This window comes from Bidens hawaiensis, unplaced genomic scaffold (genome assembly GCF_021521415.1).
Source record: "Bidens hawaiensis isolate Kalapana, Puna unplaced genomic scaffold, B.hawaiensis_p1.1 tig00032715_1, whole genome shotgun sequence".
NCBI lineage: Eukaryota > Viridiplantae > Streptophyta > Magnoliopsida > Asterales > Asteraceae > Bidens > Bidens hawaiensis.
In genome coordinates this window covers 33,641-53,349 of record NW_027495575.1, presented here as the reverse complement: position 1 = coordinate 53,349, position 19,709 = coordinate 33,641, and the positions used below count along the sequence as shown (strand labels likewise).

Genomic DNA, 19,709 nt, shown 5'->3' with positions numbered 1-19,709 from the left:
AAATTAGTGGTGAGTAGTCTAACTCCATGCACGACTTACCTCATTAGAGGAGGTGAGGTTCCTACAAAGTGTTGCAATGGGGTTAGGTTACTATACAAGGATGCGGATACCAAACCGGATAGGGAGATGGCTTGCCGGTGCATGGAACAAGCGTCGAAATTGCTCCCTGGGATTAAGGTTCAATAAGCTGGTGACTTACCGGAAAAATGTGATGTGCATATTCCTTACAAGATCACCCCTACCTTCAACTGCTCAACGTACTATTCTACTCTTAACTACATTTACTAAATGCTACATTCAGACGATTATTTTAGAACCAATAATATGTTGAGAATGTAAGAAGCGCATTATATATACATTTCCTGAAATTCTGATATATTATTGGTTTTGAAATGAATGTTTTGTATATACATTGACTTTACAACAAATAACTGATTTTGGCGTATACATTTATTTTAAAACCAATAATATATTGAGAAATATTAGCAATAACATCAATAAAATGCCGAAAAATGTAAGAATTGCATTATATGGTTTTTGCCGTTTAATATATTATTGGTTCTGAAATGAATGAATAGTATATTGTATATAGTTACATAGACTTTACAACGTAACAACAAATAACTAATCTTAACGTATGTTTTTGGACACATGGTATGTTCAAAGTTTAGTGATCGATTTGCGATTAACAGATTCATAACTTAAATATACGTTTGTCTATATAATCACTATTACATAAACGGTAACTAAAACTTGTGAATAAAAACTTAGTCGTAAATTTATCGATCAATATAGTTTTTTACTTGCAAGAACCGTATAATCTTGCAAATTAGTCATAAAAGGCCATTTGAGAGAGAAATTGTTGTCGCAAATGCCCAGTTTTCTAGTAGCGGTACGTAGAAAATCATTTACGCATTGTAACAATGACATTTTCAACTTATTTTGCAGGGTAGAATAAGAAAGACATGAATGAGAGTGAAGCTGATACATATATACAAGCACTATAGAGCAAATAATAAGCTAGCATCCAATGTAGCTATTTGTTACTTCAACATCTTGTTTTTACTTAATGCAAAATATAAACATATACTAATACCATTTGCTTTTATTTGTCATTATTGAGTAAAAAATCTTTGATCATTTCTATATTATTTTTAGGTTCATGATAAGCCTGCATATTATAAAAACGTACTTATAATGTGGTATAAATAATAAAAATGATACCGAAAGCATAAAAAAATGTTAAATTTCTTATGAAATAACCGGTCTTAATTTGGAAATATAAACCTGGACCAAATTTTCGGAGAGTAGATGACTAATTATGCTAACACATGAATTAATAATATCGATGATCAACACGTTTTCACTAAGGAAGTTAAACTAATCGTTCAAAATCGTTAAGTTTGAAGAAAAAAAATCGGCATATTCAAAATCGGGCTCTAGATGAATATTGTGAAGGAATTTTAGCATGTCACCACTATGTTGATCTTGTTACACCATCGTTAACTATATTGTATGGCCCTTAAATCCGAAAAGCTGAAATGTTGAAGCTAATACAAGGGTGATTATCGTAGAAGGTGATTTTTGCTTGTGAAACATATGAAAGATCCAAGATGTGACGCATACACGTATTTTAGGGTGAGGGTAAACCTTTTTGGTAATATACAAGTTGTTTTAGAAGTGATATCCTAACGAGTTGGATGAACTATTGTAATCACATAGTGCGTTCATGCATTAGGCAACTTGCCCGCACCATTATAGTCTATGCACCCATTATTTGTAGGTTGGGCGTCGTTTTCAGATAGTGCATCAAGATATTCTTTTGTTTAAAACATTCTTTAAAAAAAGTACGGTAATAATATACTCGGAATCAATGAAAACAATTATAAAAATTATATAAAGGTTATTTGAGATCAAAGTGATGAGACTGGATTTAAATTAAAATAGTCGTCATCTACGATTCAAATCAAAAGAATAAACATCTTTTCACTAATAATTTTGCCATCTCATCGACTTTAACCATTGAAATGCTTGATCAGTATAGGAATAAATCACTAATAAATCACAAGTTTCAGCTGAAAGAAAGCAAAATAGCACACATATATACAAAATCATGCATATAGCATTTACCCTAATATGCGATCATTAGTCGAAACACAACGGTCATGATTAGATGCCTACACGGCTAAGTTAACGATTACAATTAATCTTATTAATTAAAATTCGTAAAATGATATAAAAAAAACACAATTTGCACTGACAAACGTGTTAAATACAGAAAACCAGTGAAAACCGAATTCAATCTCGAGACCTCTACTAATCAAAACTAAAAAAAAAAGTTAAAACTGTAACACACTTTTAATTCATATATCATGCAAAGAATCAGTCCCATATGTTATACAACATTAAGGTTACATATTCAAACATAAACTTGTGGCTAAACATAACAATATAACACCTCACTCAAATTGTACAACAACAAACACATCAACTTCACAAAGTAGGAAAAAAAGATATAATTTTTCATCCCAAAACTATGAAAAACCTTTTAAATATTCCATCAAGTGGACATAATTTACGAACCGTTATCGTTATGGTTAGGTCTTTGAGGCTCATCCTCTTGAACCGTAGGTGAAGGACCCGAGGTAGCTTGTGGCAATGGTTGGGAACCAGAGCTAGCCTGTGGCTCGGATATCAAGCTTGTGAGACCGTTTTGTTTCATATATGTCTCGAGTGGCTGATTTGCGGCTTGGAGAAGACTCATCATGCTTACATGGGGTGTACTCGATGCGTGAATGTCTTGTACACGATGAGGATCTATGTTCAAGTCTAGTTGTCCTGAAGTTGACTGTTTGACTTCCGTTGACTCCTTGGTGGTGGGGCCCAGTTTGAGTTGACTTTTCTCTGCAATTTCGGCTTCGCGTTCTGATTGGTGTTGTTGCTTGCGTAGCATTAGGGTTTTGAAGCGGCGTTTGACCGTCATGCAGACGGTGCATGTGCAGTTGGGCTTGTGTTTGCCTTTGCCACTTGGCGGTTGACTGCAGACTATGCATGAGCAGCCTGGGCGATGCCTTGGGTGCTTGGTGGTGGTTGCAACCGATGGCTCAGTTTGGTTCGGTCCACTCGGTCCCTGTTCTTGGTCTGGTTTATGGCTCATGGTATTCCTCCACTTGTGATATTCTAAGTTAGACACAAAAAAGTCAGCAGGTCAAACGAGTCAAACACATATGCCATTTTTACAAAAATGCTCATTTCATACCTTTCATCATCCCGAGAAGCTGCTCGAGTTCTCTAGGGTTTAATTCATCTGGTGCGAGACAAGAAAACCTGCTAATGGCAATTCATTAGTGAACAGTTCGGCAAAAAGTTCTTTTGCTTAATAAACGAACGAATATGAACAAAAAATTTTGTTCAGTCACTTATACAAACGAACATGAACATGTGTCTTGTTTTTTCATTTATGTTCATGAACATTCGTTTAACTTTGTTCATTTAAATTTGTTTGCTTTGTTCATTAGTTTACGTTTGTTTAAGTTCTTTCATATACGTTCTTTCATTTACGTTCGTTAATATATTCATTTAACTTCTTTTTTGGCCCATTACAACTTAATCTAGTTTTTGTAAGTTTTTAGGCCAAGCGCGTTGTTTTTTACATTAATTTCAACTGGTTTTAACTCTGTTATGTTTCGTTTATATTGTTAACAAAACATAAACAAGCACAAACATGTTCACTTTTTAATGAATGTAGTCACAAACACGCACAAGAAAACTCCGTTTGTTTACTTGTTCGTGTTCGATCGCTTGTTCAGTTAAAGTTAAATGAATATGTTCATTTTTTAAAAAATGTAGTCACAAACACAAACAAGAAAACCCCATTCATTTACTTGTTCTTATTTGATCGTTCGTTCGGTTAAAGTTAAAGGAACGAACACAAACATACTGTGTTCTTGTTCGTTCAGTTCTTTTACAAGCCTAAACAAAATGAAAAGAAAATAATATAATAATAACAATAATATAATAATAATAACCTGGGCCCGTCCCATATATTTTCTTGACATGTCCATTTGGCAGGAAGAAGAAAATCAACTGGTAACCGTCGCCATTTTGAACAGCTATCACATTGGGCCCACTGTTCTTGCTCCCTGAATAGTTATATATGACATTATGATATTTAAAAAGATATAAAATACAATGATTCAATGGATTATTATATTAAACTCTTACCCAGATAACCGAACAGTGAATATACTCCCCTTTCCAAAAACTGGAGGTTCCTACCAAAAAATAATAAAAAGAAGAAATAAAGAATAATTTTATGCGCAAATTAAAATTATTAATATTACTTACTTCATATTCTTCAAATTCGTGGTCTTCAATGGTGACGATACTCGGGTGCACAGTGGCTGGGTTTAGCATATCCTGTAATTCTTCCAATGTATATTTAAGATCAAGAGCATCTTGATTTTCCATAAGTAATCGTTTACTTTTTGACCCGATGTTTCTGCTTCGTTTTTTGTCTGGTTGAAATGACGAATCTGCCCTCGACTTGGAATCTCCAATAGGCAAGTTCATGTTTTTTGATAATAAGTTTAGATGAGAATCTGTGTTTCTCTTCAGTGATTGAAGAAGATTAGAGTAATCGTTCATGTTTGAAAGATTCTCGATGGCGTTCATACCACTATGCATTGTAGGTATACGGGAATCCTGTTTATAATAACATTAAAATGATTATATGTTGCAAAATACTCCATGGTAGATAACAGATAAACATGGCAGCAATCACGAAGAAGTCCCTACATGTCATTTATCATGGAAGTCGTCATTTTATGGAATTTTTAGCGATATGTCCCTTGACCGTTAAGTAAGATTATGAAAGACTAAGCTGGTTATTACTCAATACGGTTCTTTACAATATATAAACATTACAAAGGAACCCCAATTAACCTAATAAGCCTGTGGCCCTAATCTGATTATACATTCTATACGTTATACATAATAGCCCCCACGGTAAAATCTGAAAAATGACAATTTTGCCCTTTTGAAACTCATTCTTTTAGCCCCTAGAGTTTGTAATTAATTTACTATATATTGCCCTTATAGGTAAAAAACAATGTTTTATAGTTTTATTTATATATTTCGTAATTCTTTAAAAGAGTGAGTTTTTCAAAAGGGTATTTTGAAACTCACTGTCTTTAAAGTTTGTAACTAATTTACTATATTGTCCTTATAGGTAAAAAATGTTTTCTTTTAGTTTTCTTTGGTAACACTATAGAAGAGTGAGATTTTCAAAAGAGTAAATGGTCTTTTCTTTAACTAAACAAAGGGGCAGTAAAGTCTTAACAGGCAAGGGAACAATATGTTATAAAACTCCATGAAACAGTAACTGTTGAATCACAGGGACTGTTTTCATACTTTCTGCCATACAACAGGAACCATTTATGTAATTTAATCTATGATATATTATCTGCAAGTAAATTACCTGAACGGATGTGTTAACGGAGGCTTTTCGGGAGCCCATAAGAAGCTTTCCTTCAGGTTCCATACGACTGAATGTCACTGGAAAGTAACAAAAGAATCAAATATAAGAAACTACAGGGTTATAAAGGTAATTAATAACATTGGGGGTATAGAACAAGTAGTTAAGTACCAGTATCCCCAGCTTTCAACTGCATAGATTGTATGCAAGGAGTGACACCTTCTAGAACATACATTCGGCTGTTATTATTAGGCCAAAATCTGAACTGAAATAACCATTCTTTTCCTTTAACATCTTGAATCCTCAATGGGAGTCCTTCGGGTTGAGAAATAGGTGGAAAATATGCCTGTATAGTAGTCAAACATTAGTCAAGCATCACTTAAAAGTTTTAATAAGTTAATGGCGTACACTTACTTCAGCACATGCTTTTGGAAGAACCAAACGACCAATTCGACCCGCATCGCTGGCACTCAGAACCTTCTCAAAAAGTGGAACAATTGTCGCATTTGAACTTAGAGAATCAGAATTAAGGAAATTATAACATTGTGAACAGGTCAAAACATGTAAATGTAATATGAGTCAAGTCGGGTTGTGTTGTCCACTTTTTTTTGGGGGTCCATTTTAACATAAGAGTATAACAAACTATCTTGCTAAAATAATAATTCAGTTTTTTTGAATAAATCGATTTAGAGGTATTAACTGTATGAAAACACTTTGGGAGACTTTCGACTCACTAATTTGACAAGCAAACTGTTCAAAATTATCACCTATAACTTTTAGGTTGGGTCATGTTGGATTGACTTACAAACGTTAATTTTACAATTATAATCTCATTTATAAAGAATTTAATGATTATTAGACTGTAAGAACTATAATGGGAAACTCTCAACCTATTTAACCCATTTCCCTTTAACTGGTTAGAGAAAAACCATAACCCAAATCGACATTTTCGTAAGTAAACGGGTCAAACAGGTAAAACTGAAAAGGATACTCTCCAGATATCTGCTGCAATTCTTGTTCTGTAATTCTGGGCCAATAACGAGGAAGCAACTGATTTTTTACCCGACCCTCAACAGGTGGTCGGGCAACCCGTATCTGTGAACTCATACCAGAATTTGCATCAAATCCTTGAGGAAAGATGGATTTGGGCACTTTGGGCAATATATGGTGGGCCCAAGGCCCATGTTGCATGGAAGAATATGGTTTGCTCAATTCCCGGTCTTCAAAAGCAGGATTTTGCGAAGAAGAAGCCAAGCCAATAGTTAATTCTGTTTGGACATCTTTTATCCCTGTACTTTCTCTTAATTTAACATTTGGTCCATGAGCAGATTCAGAAGGTGTATTGTAAATTGATATTGATGTTGATGTTTGAATTTCTTCTTGTTTCATGTGTGATGTGGATGCATCGTCATCATAATTAAGCATTTTTGTTGATGATCGAATTTCTCCAACACTATTTTCTACTGAAATCCCACACTCTTCAGGCTTATCATCACTTGTGCTCTGTATGTAACACAAAATATATCAATATTTGAAAGTTTTAAACTTTTAACACATATTTTTTTACTTGTGTAAGTTGATCTTACAGGGTCATGTTTGAAACTATTTGAGCAGTTGACACAATTTACACCACCGTTTTCAAGTAATTCAATGAAAGCACTAGAAGCAATGCATCCACAATGGAGTCGCTGAATTAGCAAACATTATTAGAGCATTACCAAAACAATTTATTATTATTATTATTATTATTATTATTATTATTATTATTATGTACATGTTTACCTTCCCACAAGAACTACACTCTCTCCAACCAGTGTCCTCTTGATGGAACAATTCACAGAATGCTAGTTGTTCATAAGCAGTACTGTAACAATATATAACTTTTGAGTGTTAACAGGTTATTCAAAACTTTCAGAAAATAGTATATGATATACAAGGTTCAATTTGGTTCCAGTTATCGAGAGATAAAATTTGGAAAAACACAAACACAAACACAAACATACAAGGTTCGGTTCGATTTCCGTTAAAGTTGGTTAATGAAGACACATTAAGCGTAATCATAACCGAATGGTCGGTTAATCATTTTCACTTAATCATAACCGTCGGTTTTGTTCGATTATGGCTAACTTTTTCAGTTAACGGTTCTGTTTTTGCTCACCCTACGTAGGATATGCTAATCTAAAACAGATAATAAAAAAAGAAGATAGATTCTGACTAACAAGTTTTCTTCCAAACAAGAAGATAGGTTAAGTACGTTTATTCACTATTCCAAAAATAATACCTAAAATCAGTCACAGTTTGGTCTATTCATGTTTCAATATGCAAAAGAATGTAAACTTTAATGTAACAGTATAAAATTAGGGAATCAAGTAACTGCAGGCTAGTAGTAAATCCAATTGATTTAATAAAATAACAACAAATCCACCTTCAGATCAAAAAACATAAACTGAAAACTGAAAACCAAAGAGATCTAGGATTACCCGCATTTACCACAAAGTTTTGCAAAATCACCAGATCGCAAAGCCCAACCTTTTATAAAATCTTCACCTGCCACTAACGAAGCTCCACAAAGCTCATTCGTGCATATCCTAGACTCCATCCGCATACATCAGTTCGAAAAAAAACCCCTAATTCATAACATTAGACCTAAATTCAAATCCATTTCAATCGTAAAACCTAAATACTTTCAAAATCTTTCCAATCAACCTCTTACAACACTCCAATTCATAAAACCAGACCTAATTGACAAAATCAGACCTAATTTGATCGATTAAAAACCGTAATTCAAAAAATTAGACCTGATTCAAATCCAATTCAACAGATAAAGCTAAAAAACTGACAAAATCAATCCAATTAACCTACTACAACAGTTTAATTCATATAACTAGATCTATTAGATACCTAATTTTATTTGAAAAAAACCCTAATTCATAACATTAGACTTAATTCAAATCCGATTAATCAGGAGAAGCTAAATACTTTCAAAATCTATCAAAACTAACCTACTACAACACTCCAATTCACCTAATTGATAAAAGCAGACCTGATTTTATCGATTAAAAACCCTAGTTCATAAAAAATTAGACCTAAATAAAACAGTACAGAAGCTAAACACCTTCAAAACCTATCCACTTAACACTCGAATTCATAAAACTATACCGAATTCAGATCTATTTAATAAACTTAAACCTAATTGATAAAATTGATAAAATCAGCCAATCGAACTTACTCGTTTGTGTTGTTGTGAAGTTGTGAAGTCAAAGCAAACGTTGACCTGGTGGTAGTGGTGGATTGAAAGTTGACGGTGGCAGACGGTGGTTGGTTGGTTGGCCGGAGGTTGTTGACGGCGGTTAGAAGCATTAATAATAATAATAATAATAATAATAATAATAATGGAGAGAGTGCATGCTTAAAGTTATTATTAAGAGGAAATAGTAAAGAGAGAGAAAGAGTTGCATGCACGACGCTTTACGGCACAGCAATATATATAGGAGTGTGTTTGTGCGCAGGCTGGTCTACCACTTATTATTATTACGACTAATTACTTTCAAGGTTAATATTAGTATTGTGTTGAAAATAATAATATTGGATATCGGGATTAATAGTATGCTGTTTGTGGGTTAAGAACCGAGGGAAGAAAGCTAACATTTCCTGGGAAAAATGGAGGAGATTTGAGGTGTAAATGGGTCTGGAAGTGTGATTCTCGATGCTGGGTGTTTTATTATTTACTTGTTTTTTGGCTATGTAGGTGTTTATTTTGGGGTTGATTGTAAAATTTGGTGATTGTATCTTTCTAGCCTCTGGCTAGTTATATATAAAGCTTTGTTGATCTTTCAAAAAAAAGAAACTTGTTTAACTAACCCGAAAATCTTCATACACGATCAGAAAACAAAACATTAATGTCATTAATTAATTAATCATACGAGAGTCTAAAAATATATGTAAAGACGTGGCGGGTAAACATAAACTGGCAATGGGTTACTTTTCTTGGGTCGAGATATTGTACGATAATGCCTTAACGTACGATAGGTACGCGAGACGCTCAGATGCAAAAATATTAAAACGTTTAGCCGAAAACCTTAAACGCTCATAAAATGCTCAAAAACAGGTTTCGTGAAAAAAAGTAAAAAATTGATCGATTAACCATCCAAATCTGTTTTTTTTTCGATGAATCGATGATTAATTGGGTATGTATTGATGATTCCGAGATGTTGAGATGTGATTTTATGGATTAATTTATTGAATATAGATATTCTTTTATCTTAATAGATATAATAATATCAATGACTATTTCCAACATCTTCGTTGACCAAATTGATCAACGAGTACACAAACTTTTGCTATTTTTGCCTTTTTGATCAATTATAATTAAACCACCAAATTTTTAAATAATTTAAACTAATGGTTCTTAAATACTTAAGTTAAGAGAGTATTTTAAACATGCTTCAACCATTGTTGACCAAACTGGTACAAACTTTTGCTATTTTTTGAAGAATTTATATTTATACTCAACCTATCAATTTATACAAAAACTTTCATCAAATAGGAAAGCCCATTGCCATTGGTACTATTTTGATCAGATGTGACACAACATTACTTAATGATCATTCCAAATAATATCGTTTTAAGTTTAATACCATTTGTACAAAAAATAAACTTTAACATGATGATATTATGAACCCATGCATACAATAGTAGTGACAATACTAAACCACATCACCATCATCCTTTTTCACGCATGTTGCTTGTTAAGTCTAGGTTGGTACTTAGGTTGTTACCTGTTTATAATAACATACGTATGTCAGTTTATGTTCAACTTTACAACACTTGCCTGTCATATGCCACCACTGTGGAGTAATGATGATTTTTTCCCCATATCTTTAAAGATCGGGAAAACCACCAACATTATGGTTCACAAAACTTAAGAAAGCCCAAATTAAAATAATGTATCAGAGCATTTCTAACGTATCCATTAAATTTTTGTGAGTGGATTTTATAAATTATAGGAAAAGATTAAGAGTGATTGTGAGTTAAGAAAATAGAAAAATTAATGAATTTTTTGTAAGTTTGGAAAACACTTGTTTGCTCTCATTTTAGATTTTAATATTTGTTGAAATTAGTAGTGAGTAGAGATAAGGGAAACTATAATGATAAATGTATAAAAATATATTATTAAATTAAATAAAAAAGAGAAAAATATGTTTTTAATGTAATTATAAGGCAGGGTAATGGGGCTTGGTTGAGGGGGGTGATCTAGGTGGCTGCATAGGTTTCTCGCACACACCACTACACCACACAAGTGAACCGGGGCGTGGACGACCCAAGTGGTCCGGACCACGGGGCTTGAACAAGTCTTTGAGCATGGGGTGGATTAAAAACTTGGGGGTGGATCAATCAAGCCCCACTACACCCTATGAGGCTTGATCTAGGAACATGTCATCGCCTATGTGTCGGATTTTAATTGGATCACTTGGGACTCAACCAAGTCCCATTACCCTTAGGCTAAAGATGAGGACAAATTGGTAATACTTTTACAAGGTATTAAAAGATTTGATAACGCTCAAAAAGCATCCATTGCGACATTATAGGGGCATGAAGAGGCATGAACATTACTACAGTAATGTCATATATGATTGGAAGTTGTAATGCTTGAAGGACATTTAGAGGCATTACTCATTTCACATGTTTTAGTTAATTACAAGGAGTTGGTGGTAGAATGGTAAGAGATAGACTTGGTGTTTCATGTGACCCGAGTTCAGTTCCCACTCCCCTTTATTTAATTTCAGTGGCACCATGGTAATGACGGGAGACTAGGCGAGTAGGTAGTGTTCGCTAGTTAGATCCTTGAACTGAACGACCTTTATAAACTGAATTAAACCCAACATTAAATTGACAAATTTTCAAACTTTGGATTGAAGTGGCAAAAGTTTCTAACCACAGGGACTAAAATGACCATTAACTCAAAATAAAAAGAAGAAAGACAAAATACCCTTAAACTAACGGCATAGCAGGATATCGTTAGACGGATGAGACATAATTGGCTAATGTTTAATACTATGAGGACTAGATTGATAAAATTTTTAGCTTTGGACTGAAGTGGTGAAAGTAGCAAACCACATGGACAAAAAATGGCCATTAACTCAAAACAAAATACAAGTAAAATTAATTATGTTAGTAAACTAGTCAAAACAATAGCTTAAGTTGAATACTATTTGTACCAAAAAATAAAGTTGAACATGATATATATGAACCTATACAATAGGTATAGCCTGCTCTTATTGTGTAAACTTTAATGCACTATTTCAAGAACAATATTTTTCCTATAAGAATGAAACTCCAGACTCTACCAACAATGAAACTCCTAAGTATGGGCATTGCAACATTTGTCGTTGCACTCATATAGTCATATACACTCCTAAGTATGGGTATTGCAACATTTGTCGTTGCACTCATATAGTCATATACACGAAGATTGGATATGTAACTCTGGATCACTGTATGTGCGTAAATTATAGTTGGGATTTGCATTACCCATGGGCGGATGGGCGCAATTCTGATGATTCTTATGGCATTTGGGAGGATGAGTTTGTTCCTGTGGAACATCCTTTGAAACGTTTATTAACGTATTTTCATATCTTTAGTTATGTTTAACTTTTTATTATGTGTTTATTTTTATTATCATCTATGTGTAATGTTTTTAAATTATGATATTTAAAGCTTGTTAGTTTTATAAAGAATAATTTTAAAACAAAAAAGTACAGTCTAAGTACACGCATTGAAAAGAGAAAAAGTAGATGTCATGTCATATAAATATATAAAAACAGTGAATGATTCATTTTTATATTGGACATAATTTTTTTTTAAAAGAAACAAATGTTTGAGTGAATAAATGTGGTGAATAGTTAGTTAATTGTCTTTAACTCTTTATATGTAATAAATTGATTATTAATGGATACTTAATTCTTCAAAAAACTCCAATGGTCATGTAAACACACCGTAAACCTTTGTCACAAATTGTAATTTAGCAAAATACCCACATAGTTAGGAGTGAGTTTGTCATGTGGTAAACAACCCAAACCTTACCCACACTAGTGCTCATTCCCCTCTAACAAAAGAGAAGGCCGAGTGGTAGAAAGGTTTAGGTTTCTTAGTGAAAACCCATGTTCGATCCCCACTGAATATTTGGTGGATATTGGCAACGAAAGATTTGAGCTATAAACACTAATCAATTTTGTATTTGAAGTTAACTATCAACAATAATCAGGTAACCCGAAGTTTTTCCAAAAACGAACCCGAAACCCTACCATATTAACAATTCGGCCAATTAATATTTTTTGACTCTACTAAACCCGACCCTAATTAGCTTATTTGGGTTCAGGTTGGGTTTGGATATTTTTCACACCGCTAACTATAACTATAGGTGGGTGGATGAGTAGGTTATTTTGATAAAAGATAAATAGGGTTAATATTCATTTACTGTCTCTCACTCTCTTTGGACTTGTGATGGCTTTGGTATGTAAGAAATCATCACCAGTTGTAGTCCACTTGCAGCGATTATTGTGGATTAACAACCACAACCACCAGTCAGTAAGAGGTATATACGTGTATATGTATATGTATATGTATATGCATGTATGTATGCATGATTAACCTAAATTATATGTTATGTTATGTTATGTTATGTTATGTTATGTTAGATTACCGTCGGCCACGGCACGTATCTGATGATGACGTGAAGGCTATATTCGAGGAATGGGCTATTGATCATGACAAAGTGTACGAAAGCCTTGAAGAGAAAGAGCGAAGGTTTTCGCTTTTCAAACAACAATTCTGGAGGTTAGAACTCACAACCTTTCACCAGATGCTTCTATGGGCAAGTTTGCGCTCTACCGGTTCGCCGATTACACCCCTGTAGAGCGTCGTGGCTTGTTTGGGCGCTTGCGGCCCATGGACGACATGGTTTAGATCAAATTGTTTCATGTTATTATTATTATTGATTATGCATTGCTTTTAAAGGATGGATGGATGGATGGTATAATTCGGTTATCGGGGAAAAATCAATATATTTTTAATGTCTAATCAGTATGACTTACAAAATAAACTTTTTTCAGAACCAACGTCTCCACCCAAACTCTCACATCTTTTTTTCAGGAGAGGAAGTGACTTAGGGGTAGAGGTGTTCACGGTTCGGTTTTCGCAGTTTTTAGGTCAAACCAAACCAAACCGTTAGTAACGCTTTTTGATTTTTGTAAACCGAAACCGAACCGTTTATAACAGCTTGGTTTCATGGTTTGGGATTGTTCGGTCTTTATACAAAATGTCCAAAATAATTCATGTTATGTTAATATTGTACAACTCATAATAATTTATATAATTTGACAAACAACTGATTTTTACTTTTTTAAAATCTCATTAAGAAAATAAAAGGCCAATTAAAGTTTCTTGCATTTTCGATTTGGGCTTAGCACCCTTTTTTTTTTTTTACTATCAATATTTTGATACGTATTTAGTAGTGTTCATGTATGTACACATGTATATAATACAAAATACTATATATGTCTAGTTATAAATTTATACACACACATATATATATTATGAAATATTAAAAAAATACATATAAATAAATCATACGGTCCGGTTTTATGTGGTTTGGTTTCGGTTCAAACCGTTCACTACGGTTTGGAAATTTTCAAACCAGCCGACCGTAAGTTAAGAAAAAAAACCAACCGCAAAACCAAACCGATGGCCGGTTTAGCGGTTTCAAACCGAGCCATGAACACCCCTAACTTAGGGTTTGGATCAAATACAAATGAAATTAACGTGCTAATTGTGATAATCAATTAGAGTAATTATACATACAAGTAGAGTAATTATGTAATTGCATCATTGAGTAATTATTAATTAGTCTACTTGATTCTCACAATGCACGTTAATTTAATTTGAACGTTAACTTTTCCCATAATAATTATAATCTTCTTTATGAATCTTATATCAAAACTATTATATTATATTATACATGTTTGTTTTCAAACCTTAAAAGAAAAATCATGTCAAGTAGGTATGGCTGTTCAAAAAATCACAATTACACGGGTTGAGAAGAAAATAATATTAAAAACAAAGCACATTTACACATGGAATCAAAGTTGGATTATGATATAATAATAATCATAACATAAATGAGGCAACTTTTGGATCTGATTAGGTTCATAAGCTTACACAATACAATTAATAGGCCAGGTTTCTATAGCCTCATAAGTATTGTTATTAGGATCGCAACAATGAACAATGACCCGAGCTCTACCATAATATGCTTTGACTTTGACCTCAAACGGGTCATATCGGTCAAATATATGCAGGTAAACAAATGGGAACGAACACGAACGGAAACATGTTCAGGTTCGTTCGTTTAACTTTAACCGAAAACGAATACGGACAACTAATCGAACGAAACTTTTGTGTTCATTCTTGTTCGTTAAGAATGATTCATTTGTTTAGAAAATGAACATGCTCGTTTGCCAAAAATATAAACAAACATAAACGAATGACAACTAACGAACGCAAACACGCATAACCGAACATGAACGGGGCATGTTCATCTAACGTTGACCGACAACAATTATAATCTTCATAGGTTTTTTTTAATCATGCATCTTTTATTATGTTTAAAAGTTTAACTCCTATTTGTCTATGTATTTGTTTGTTTCTTGTGCAGATGAAAAGCCGAAAATTCAATTATGACATTTGATGAAGCATACCAAAAGGTACTCGGCTAAGTTTAGGCTTTAGAGTCGATTGTTCTTTTCATTAATCGTCGGAACTAGTGTTTCGTAAAATAACTCATGTTAGTTATCTTTATGCAGATTGATAAGGAGCAGCATGTTGGATTGTGGATGTTGTTTTAACTTTTATGCATTATGAATGTAACTATGATGGATTTATCTAGACTTTTGGTCAAAGACTAATATGCATTTTCTGCTTCTCTATGTTTATTGTAATTCTGAACTTTGTGTGTACAACAATTGTTCTTTTAGTGAGTTACCAGGGTGTTAGATATGATATAAAAACTTCGATTTGGCATGTTTTACGCTTTTAAAAGTACAAATGGACGTCTGATTCGTGTGACCCATTAGACCTGTTTCCTTCGTTTATTTAACCTTTTTGACTGCGAAACTAGGCAGGGGTGGCTCGTGGGACAGCGAATAAAGCCTTCAAATCTAAAAAAACATTATATATAGTTAACGTGTCTATCGTTGTAAGTTGTTTTCAAAGAAGAATATACAGTGTTTGTGGGTCAACCCAACCGACCTATTTCAACCTGTTCTAAAAACTGACCAGTTAGGCGGTACCCAAACTGCCCATTGACACCTCTACCCATCCAGATGGTTGTTCGCTAACAGTAAATGAAACCGCTAACATTAAAATCATTAAACATTAACCATTCCATAAAAACACAAAATCTGCCAGTCAGAACACGAGTAAACATACAAAAACAGCAACGAGTGATTACTGAATAAGTGATATATAAATCCTTAAACAACTAACTAATAAGCAGCATCAGTTGCGATATGGGCGTCGTCGGGTGTGACAATAGATACTCTGAAGCTCATCCCAGGTCTTATCCGAAAACTTGGTGAGTTGTTTCTTGCAGGCGTCACTGTGGGACGAGTTGTGCTTTTCTATGGACCTCAGTTTCTCTCTAAAAATACCAAACCTCTTCTCCTTTTCTTTATCCGTCTTGTACGATTTTCCATGTTCAGCAGCCCACGCCTCGAAAACACCCTTCATTTCTGGTTCTTCTTCCACGGACGACGAGAAACCTGCTGCTGCAACTTATTTATTTATCAAAACTCACTCAAGACAAGAAGAATCAATTAAATTAACACAGATTAACCATATATGCCTACTTTTTAACTGACTAATCGGGCAGAGAAACCGTGGCATGACAACCGATTTCTTCCATAGCAGCAGCAAGGCCATTAGGAGAAGAGTGTCTGCGCGTGTTGATTGATTAATGATTTAGGATTTCTTAGAATGAACAAAATTTTCTTCTACATGTTTCGTACGCATTTTTCATTCAAAACCGACAATTTACAAAGCAATCCTAAGCTTGAGACGCGTTTACTACATGGGTAATTGATGAAAATTATGCGCATACGTTTTGTTATCGACAAAGGTGACAATAAAACAACATACATTTACCAAATACATAAATTTCCCCCTAGAATGAAATCGTTGCATTACATTTTCAAGTCAGCATAAGGCTTAGTGTAGTGGGCGATTATTTTGGGCGAAATGGGGCGATAATTGTTTGGAACACCGCCCCCAGCCAACAATAGGGGCGAAAGGGGGAGGGATGAGTATTTGTCGCCGGCCATGTTTGAAGAATATTATTATGTGTGTGATATATATATATATATATGTATGTATATGTATATATATATATACTAGTGGGAAACCTGCGCGATGCGGCGAGGACATTAAATTCGTTAGATAAGAGCGACATTGATACATTAGTAAAATAAAGCATATGTGTTACAGAACACGGAACCAAAAGAACTGGGGGGGGGGATCATAAAATATATTTGCTACAAGGATATAGAAAAAAATTCAACAAATCAGAAAGGAAAAAACCATAAATCGAACCAAACAATTCATCAATGGGCAATTCAACCATAGCAGATTAAACCAAAATTTATAGTTTAGTTAGGTTTGATGTGTGGCATATCTAAACCAGACCATGTTAGACAAGCAACCTATTGATATTTGAAGCAAATTAAATTAAAACTTTCAAGCAATGTAATTTTCTTTTAAAAAGTATCATACCTATAATTAAATGACGTTGTAAGGCTCTTTAAATAATTTAATACATTTAAGTTTAAAAAAAGTGTTTAATATACATAAATCATGATTTTTGAATGTGATAAGTTAAAAAGGTAACTGCGACCAACAAATAGTATTTCAATGTCAAATACCTTTGTTTACAACTGATGGGACATCCAACAAAACAACCAGATTAACTCATGAACATGAGCCAAAACAAACCCAAACAAAGACCAGGGCAAACAAGTCAAATCTTTCAAACTCTTACAGATAATGCAGTAGACCAAATCCAATTTTAATGGGTTCAGTTGGGTTAAGATTTTTGGTTTCGGTGTCGTTTCGTTTTCAATTGGAATCAATGATGTGTTCCTTTCAATCGGTTCAGGAAGAAAGGGCACTCACCCCATTTTAAGAATGAGCTTCGCGTGTTAGTTTCAGTTGCTTGATTTACTCGAAGGAATATAATTTGGCCGTTAAGTAACCTGCCTCAACCCAAAAATAATCAAATCAAAAACCTTACAAATCAATCAATCTAAAATTTAAACAAAAACAAATCTCATTATTCCTGCCCATTAACCAAAACTACAAGATTTTTGAAAACTTTATTTACCTCAACAATTTGATTCTGAATTTCTTGTATCCCTGGCCCTCTCTCAACAATTATAGCCTCATTAAATGCAATATTATTTTTCAAAAGCAACACTTCCTCTCTGCAAAAAAAAAAGGAGAACATGAACATTTTACTCCTAACGACACCATAACATATTCACATAATTACAAAAGTGCCCTTGCATATAAAACATTTTCTTTGATTATTCACACCTGCACCAATTTCACAAACTCCTCACGTACTTTTGCAAGTCCCATTCCACGTCCTCTACCACCTGTTGTAGCTTTTAAATCATAAAACCTATATGAACACTTACACTTTATATAAGTCATAAAAGTTTAGTATAATATATTCAATATGCATCTATTTTTAGAAACTATATTACAGCTGACCTTAATCATCACAAGAAAGCCGTTCTCATCGGCTAGCCTGATTCCTTCTTCAATGCTTTAATAGGACAATGAAAATATATGACTGAAAAGGCTTTGTATTAAAATATAGTAAAAAATTGAAATGTAAATGAACTAAACTACCTTTAATAGCCAACCACTTCCTGGTACGGTTGGAACACCAGCATTCTTCATGATTTCTCAGGCAGTTGCTTTGTTTTTACCAGAATACTTTCAGTCTTCAAAGAGATACATTAAATAATCTAGATATGTTGCACGTTTAATATATTTGACATGTGCAAACCTTAAACTGAAGCGTTCAAAAAAAGTTATTAGCAAAATGCTTCTGCAGCAAACTTCAACTTCTTAGATCACAACTTCCATCTAATTCAGTCACAAACAAACATTATGTATAGCATGATCCATAGGAATGTATGATAATAATAATAGTAACAATAATAATAATAATAATTATTATTATTATAGTAATAAAATGAAGTAACATAAAGATTCAAGCAACAGAGGTATACCTCATCTTTCTTCTGGCTGGCCTCTAGAAAACGCTTGGTTCCATCGGATATTGCCAATCCCTGGCCATTTAAATAGATGAAAACAAACTACAAAGAGGAAAAGAAGCACATACTTACATGTAAGAGCCACTTGAAGATAACTCAAACCCTATCAGTATCCTATAATTGTTATGCAACTCACGCGACAAAGAAAAATATAAAGTCGAATCGGAATCAGCCGAAACCAACTCATAGCTGTGGGTTTAGTTTATTTTCCCAAAAAATAAATTTCCAGTTCAATTTTGGTTTCAAACATATTCATCTCTGAAAAAAATTCGATCGAACCAGACAAACTAAACCGGGCCTGTAATAAATAGTGTAGCCCAAATTGTTTTAGGCCGAAAGATGTAATAACTAATTTATCCTTAATTAAAGAAAACTAAACCGGGCCTGTAATACTTTTAATTTATTTTAGCACAGTTAGTTCGTTCATCTATATTTAGTTTTGTTCCTTCATTTACGAATTGCTCGTTTGTTCCTTATTTTAGCTTAGCTTCTTTTTTAAACCTTTTGACGAGTTAGATAATAAAACAAAAAATTTGATAAAGTTCTAACTCTAACACCAATTTGTATTTCATGTTAAAATTCTGGTTCGAATCAACATAATTGATGAAAACTGTAAACGGGTCAAATGGTTTTGGCCATATGGTAAATATGCATAATTCAGTTTAAAAGAGAACTTACAAATTAAAGTATTTGGTTGTGCTTCTATAGCTGATCAATCGTATTTAAATTGCATATAAGAAACATGGATTCAGCACTACATTGGATCACATTACTGTCTTCTTGATCCAAAAGCCCATTTTCCAACAGATAACCATCTTCAAGTCACCACAAGACCAACT

The 19,709-nt window shown here is 33.5% G+C and overlaps 1 protein-coding gene and 2 long non-coding RNA genes across 5 annotated transcripts; 1 reads left to right on the top strand and 2 right to left on the bottom strand.

The window, feature by feature from the left end:
- Window positions 1–2,339: 2,339 nt before the first annotated feature.
- On the bottom strand, window positions 2,340–8,843 carry LOC143583881 (B3 domain-containing transcription repressor VAL2-like). Of its 3 annotated transcripts, XM_077066067.1 has the most exons (13): window positions 8,706–8,843; window positions 7,957–8,103; window positions 7,259–7,340; window positions 7,063–7,164; window positions 6,468–6,979; window positions 5,891–5,987; window positions 5,648–5,822; window positions 5,480–5,556; window positions 4,348–4,704; window positions 4,225–4,274; window positions 4,029–4,142; window positions 3,260–3,327; window positions 2,340–3,180 (listed from the first exon to the last, which is right to left on the bottom strand). In XM_077066067.1, the coding sequence occupies exons 2-13, from the start codon at window positions 8,079–8,081 to the stop codon at window positions 2,576–2,578; spliced, it is 2,364 nt and encodes a 787-aa protein (XP_076922182.1). In that variant the 5' UTR covers window positions 8,082–8,103; window positions 8,706–8,843; the 3' UTR covers window positions 2,340–2,575. The 3 variants fall into 3 exon arrangements, with proteins under 3 accessions (XP_076922182.1, XP_076922181.1, XP_076922183.1); XM_077066066.1 differs by having other exon boundaries at window positions 7,957–8,843; XM_077066068.1 differs by lacking the exon at window positions 8,706–8,843 and having other exon boundaries at window positions 7,967–8,035.
- A 4,334-nt stretch (window positions 8,844–13,177) lies between these two features.
- LOC143583897 (uncharacterized) lies at window positions 13,178–15,425 on the top strand. The gene is made up of 3 exons (XR_013144261.1): window positions 13,178–13,435; window positions 15,189–15,237; window positions 15,337–15,425. It is a non-coding gene; the product is annotated as an uncharacterized LOC143583897 (long non-coding RNA).
- A 1,731-nt stretch (window positions 15,426–17,156) lies between these two features.
- On the bottom strand, window positions 17,157–18,456 carry LOC143583896 (uncharacterized). The gene is made up of 2 exons (XR_013144260.1): window positions 18,119–18,456; window positions 17,157–17,229 (listed from the first exon to the last, which is right to left on the bottom strand). It is a non-coding gene; the product is annotated as an uncharacterized LOC143583896 (long non-coding RNA).
- Between the last annotated feature and the right edge of the window lie 1,253 nt (window positions 18,457–19,709).

Excerpts from the sequence above, each read along its gene's own strand:
- LOC143583881 (XM_077066066.1), bottom strand. The coding sequence starts at position 8,081 with ATGCGGATGGAGTCTAGGATATGCACGAATGAGCTTTGTGGAGCTTCG. Across the intron at positions 5,988-6,467 it reads TTGCAGCAGATATCTGGAGA|TTCAAATGCGACAATTGTTC; the intron begins GTATCCTTTTCA and ends TGATTCTCTAAG. Across the intron at positions 4,143-4,224 it reads TTCACTGTTCGGTTATCTGG|GGAGCAAGAACAGTGGGCCC; the intron begins GTAAGAGTTTAA and ends ATAACTATTCAG.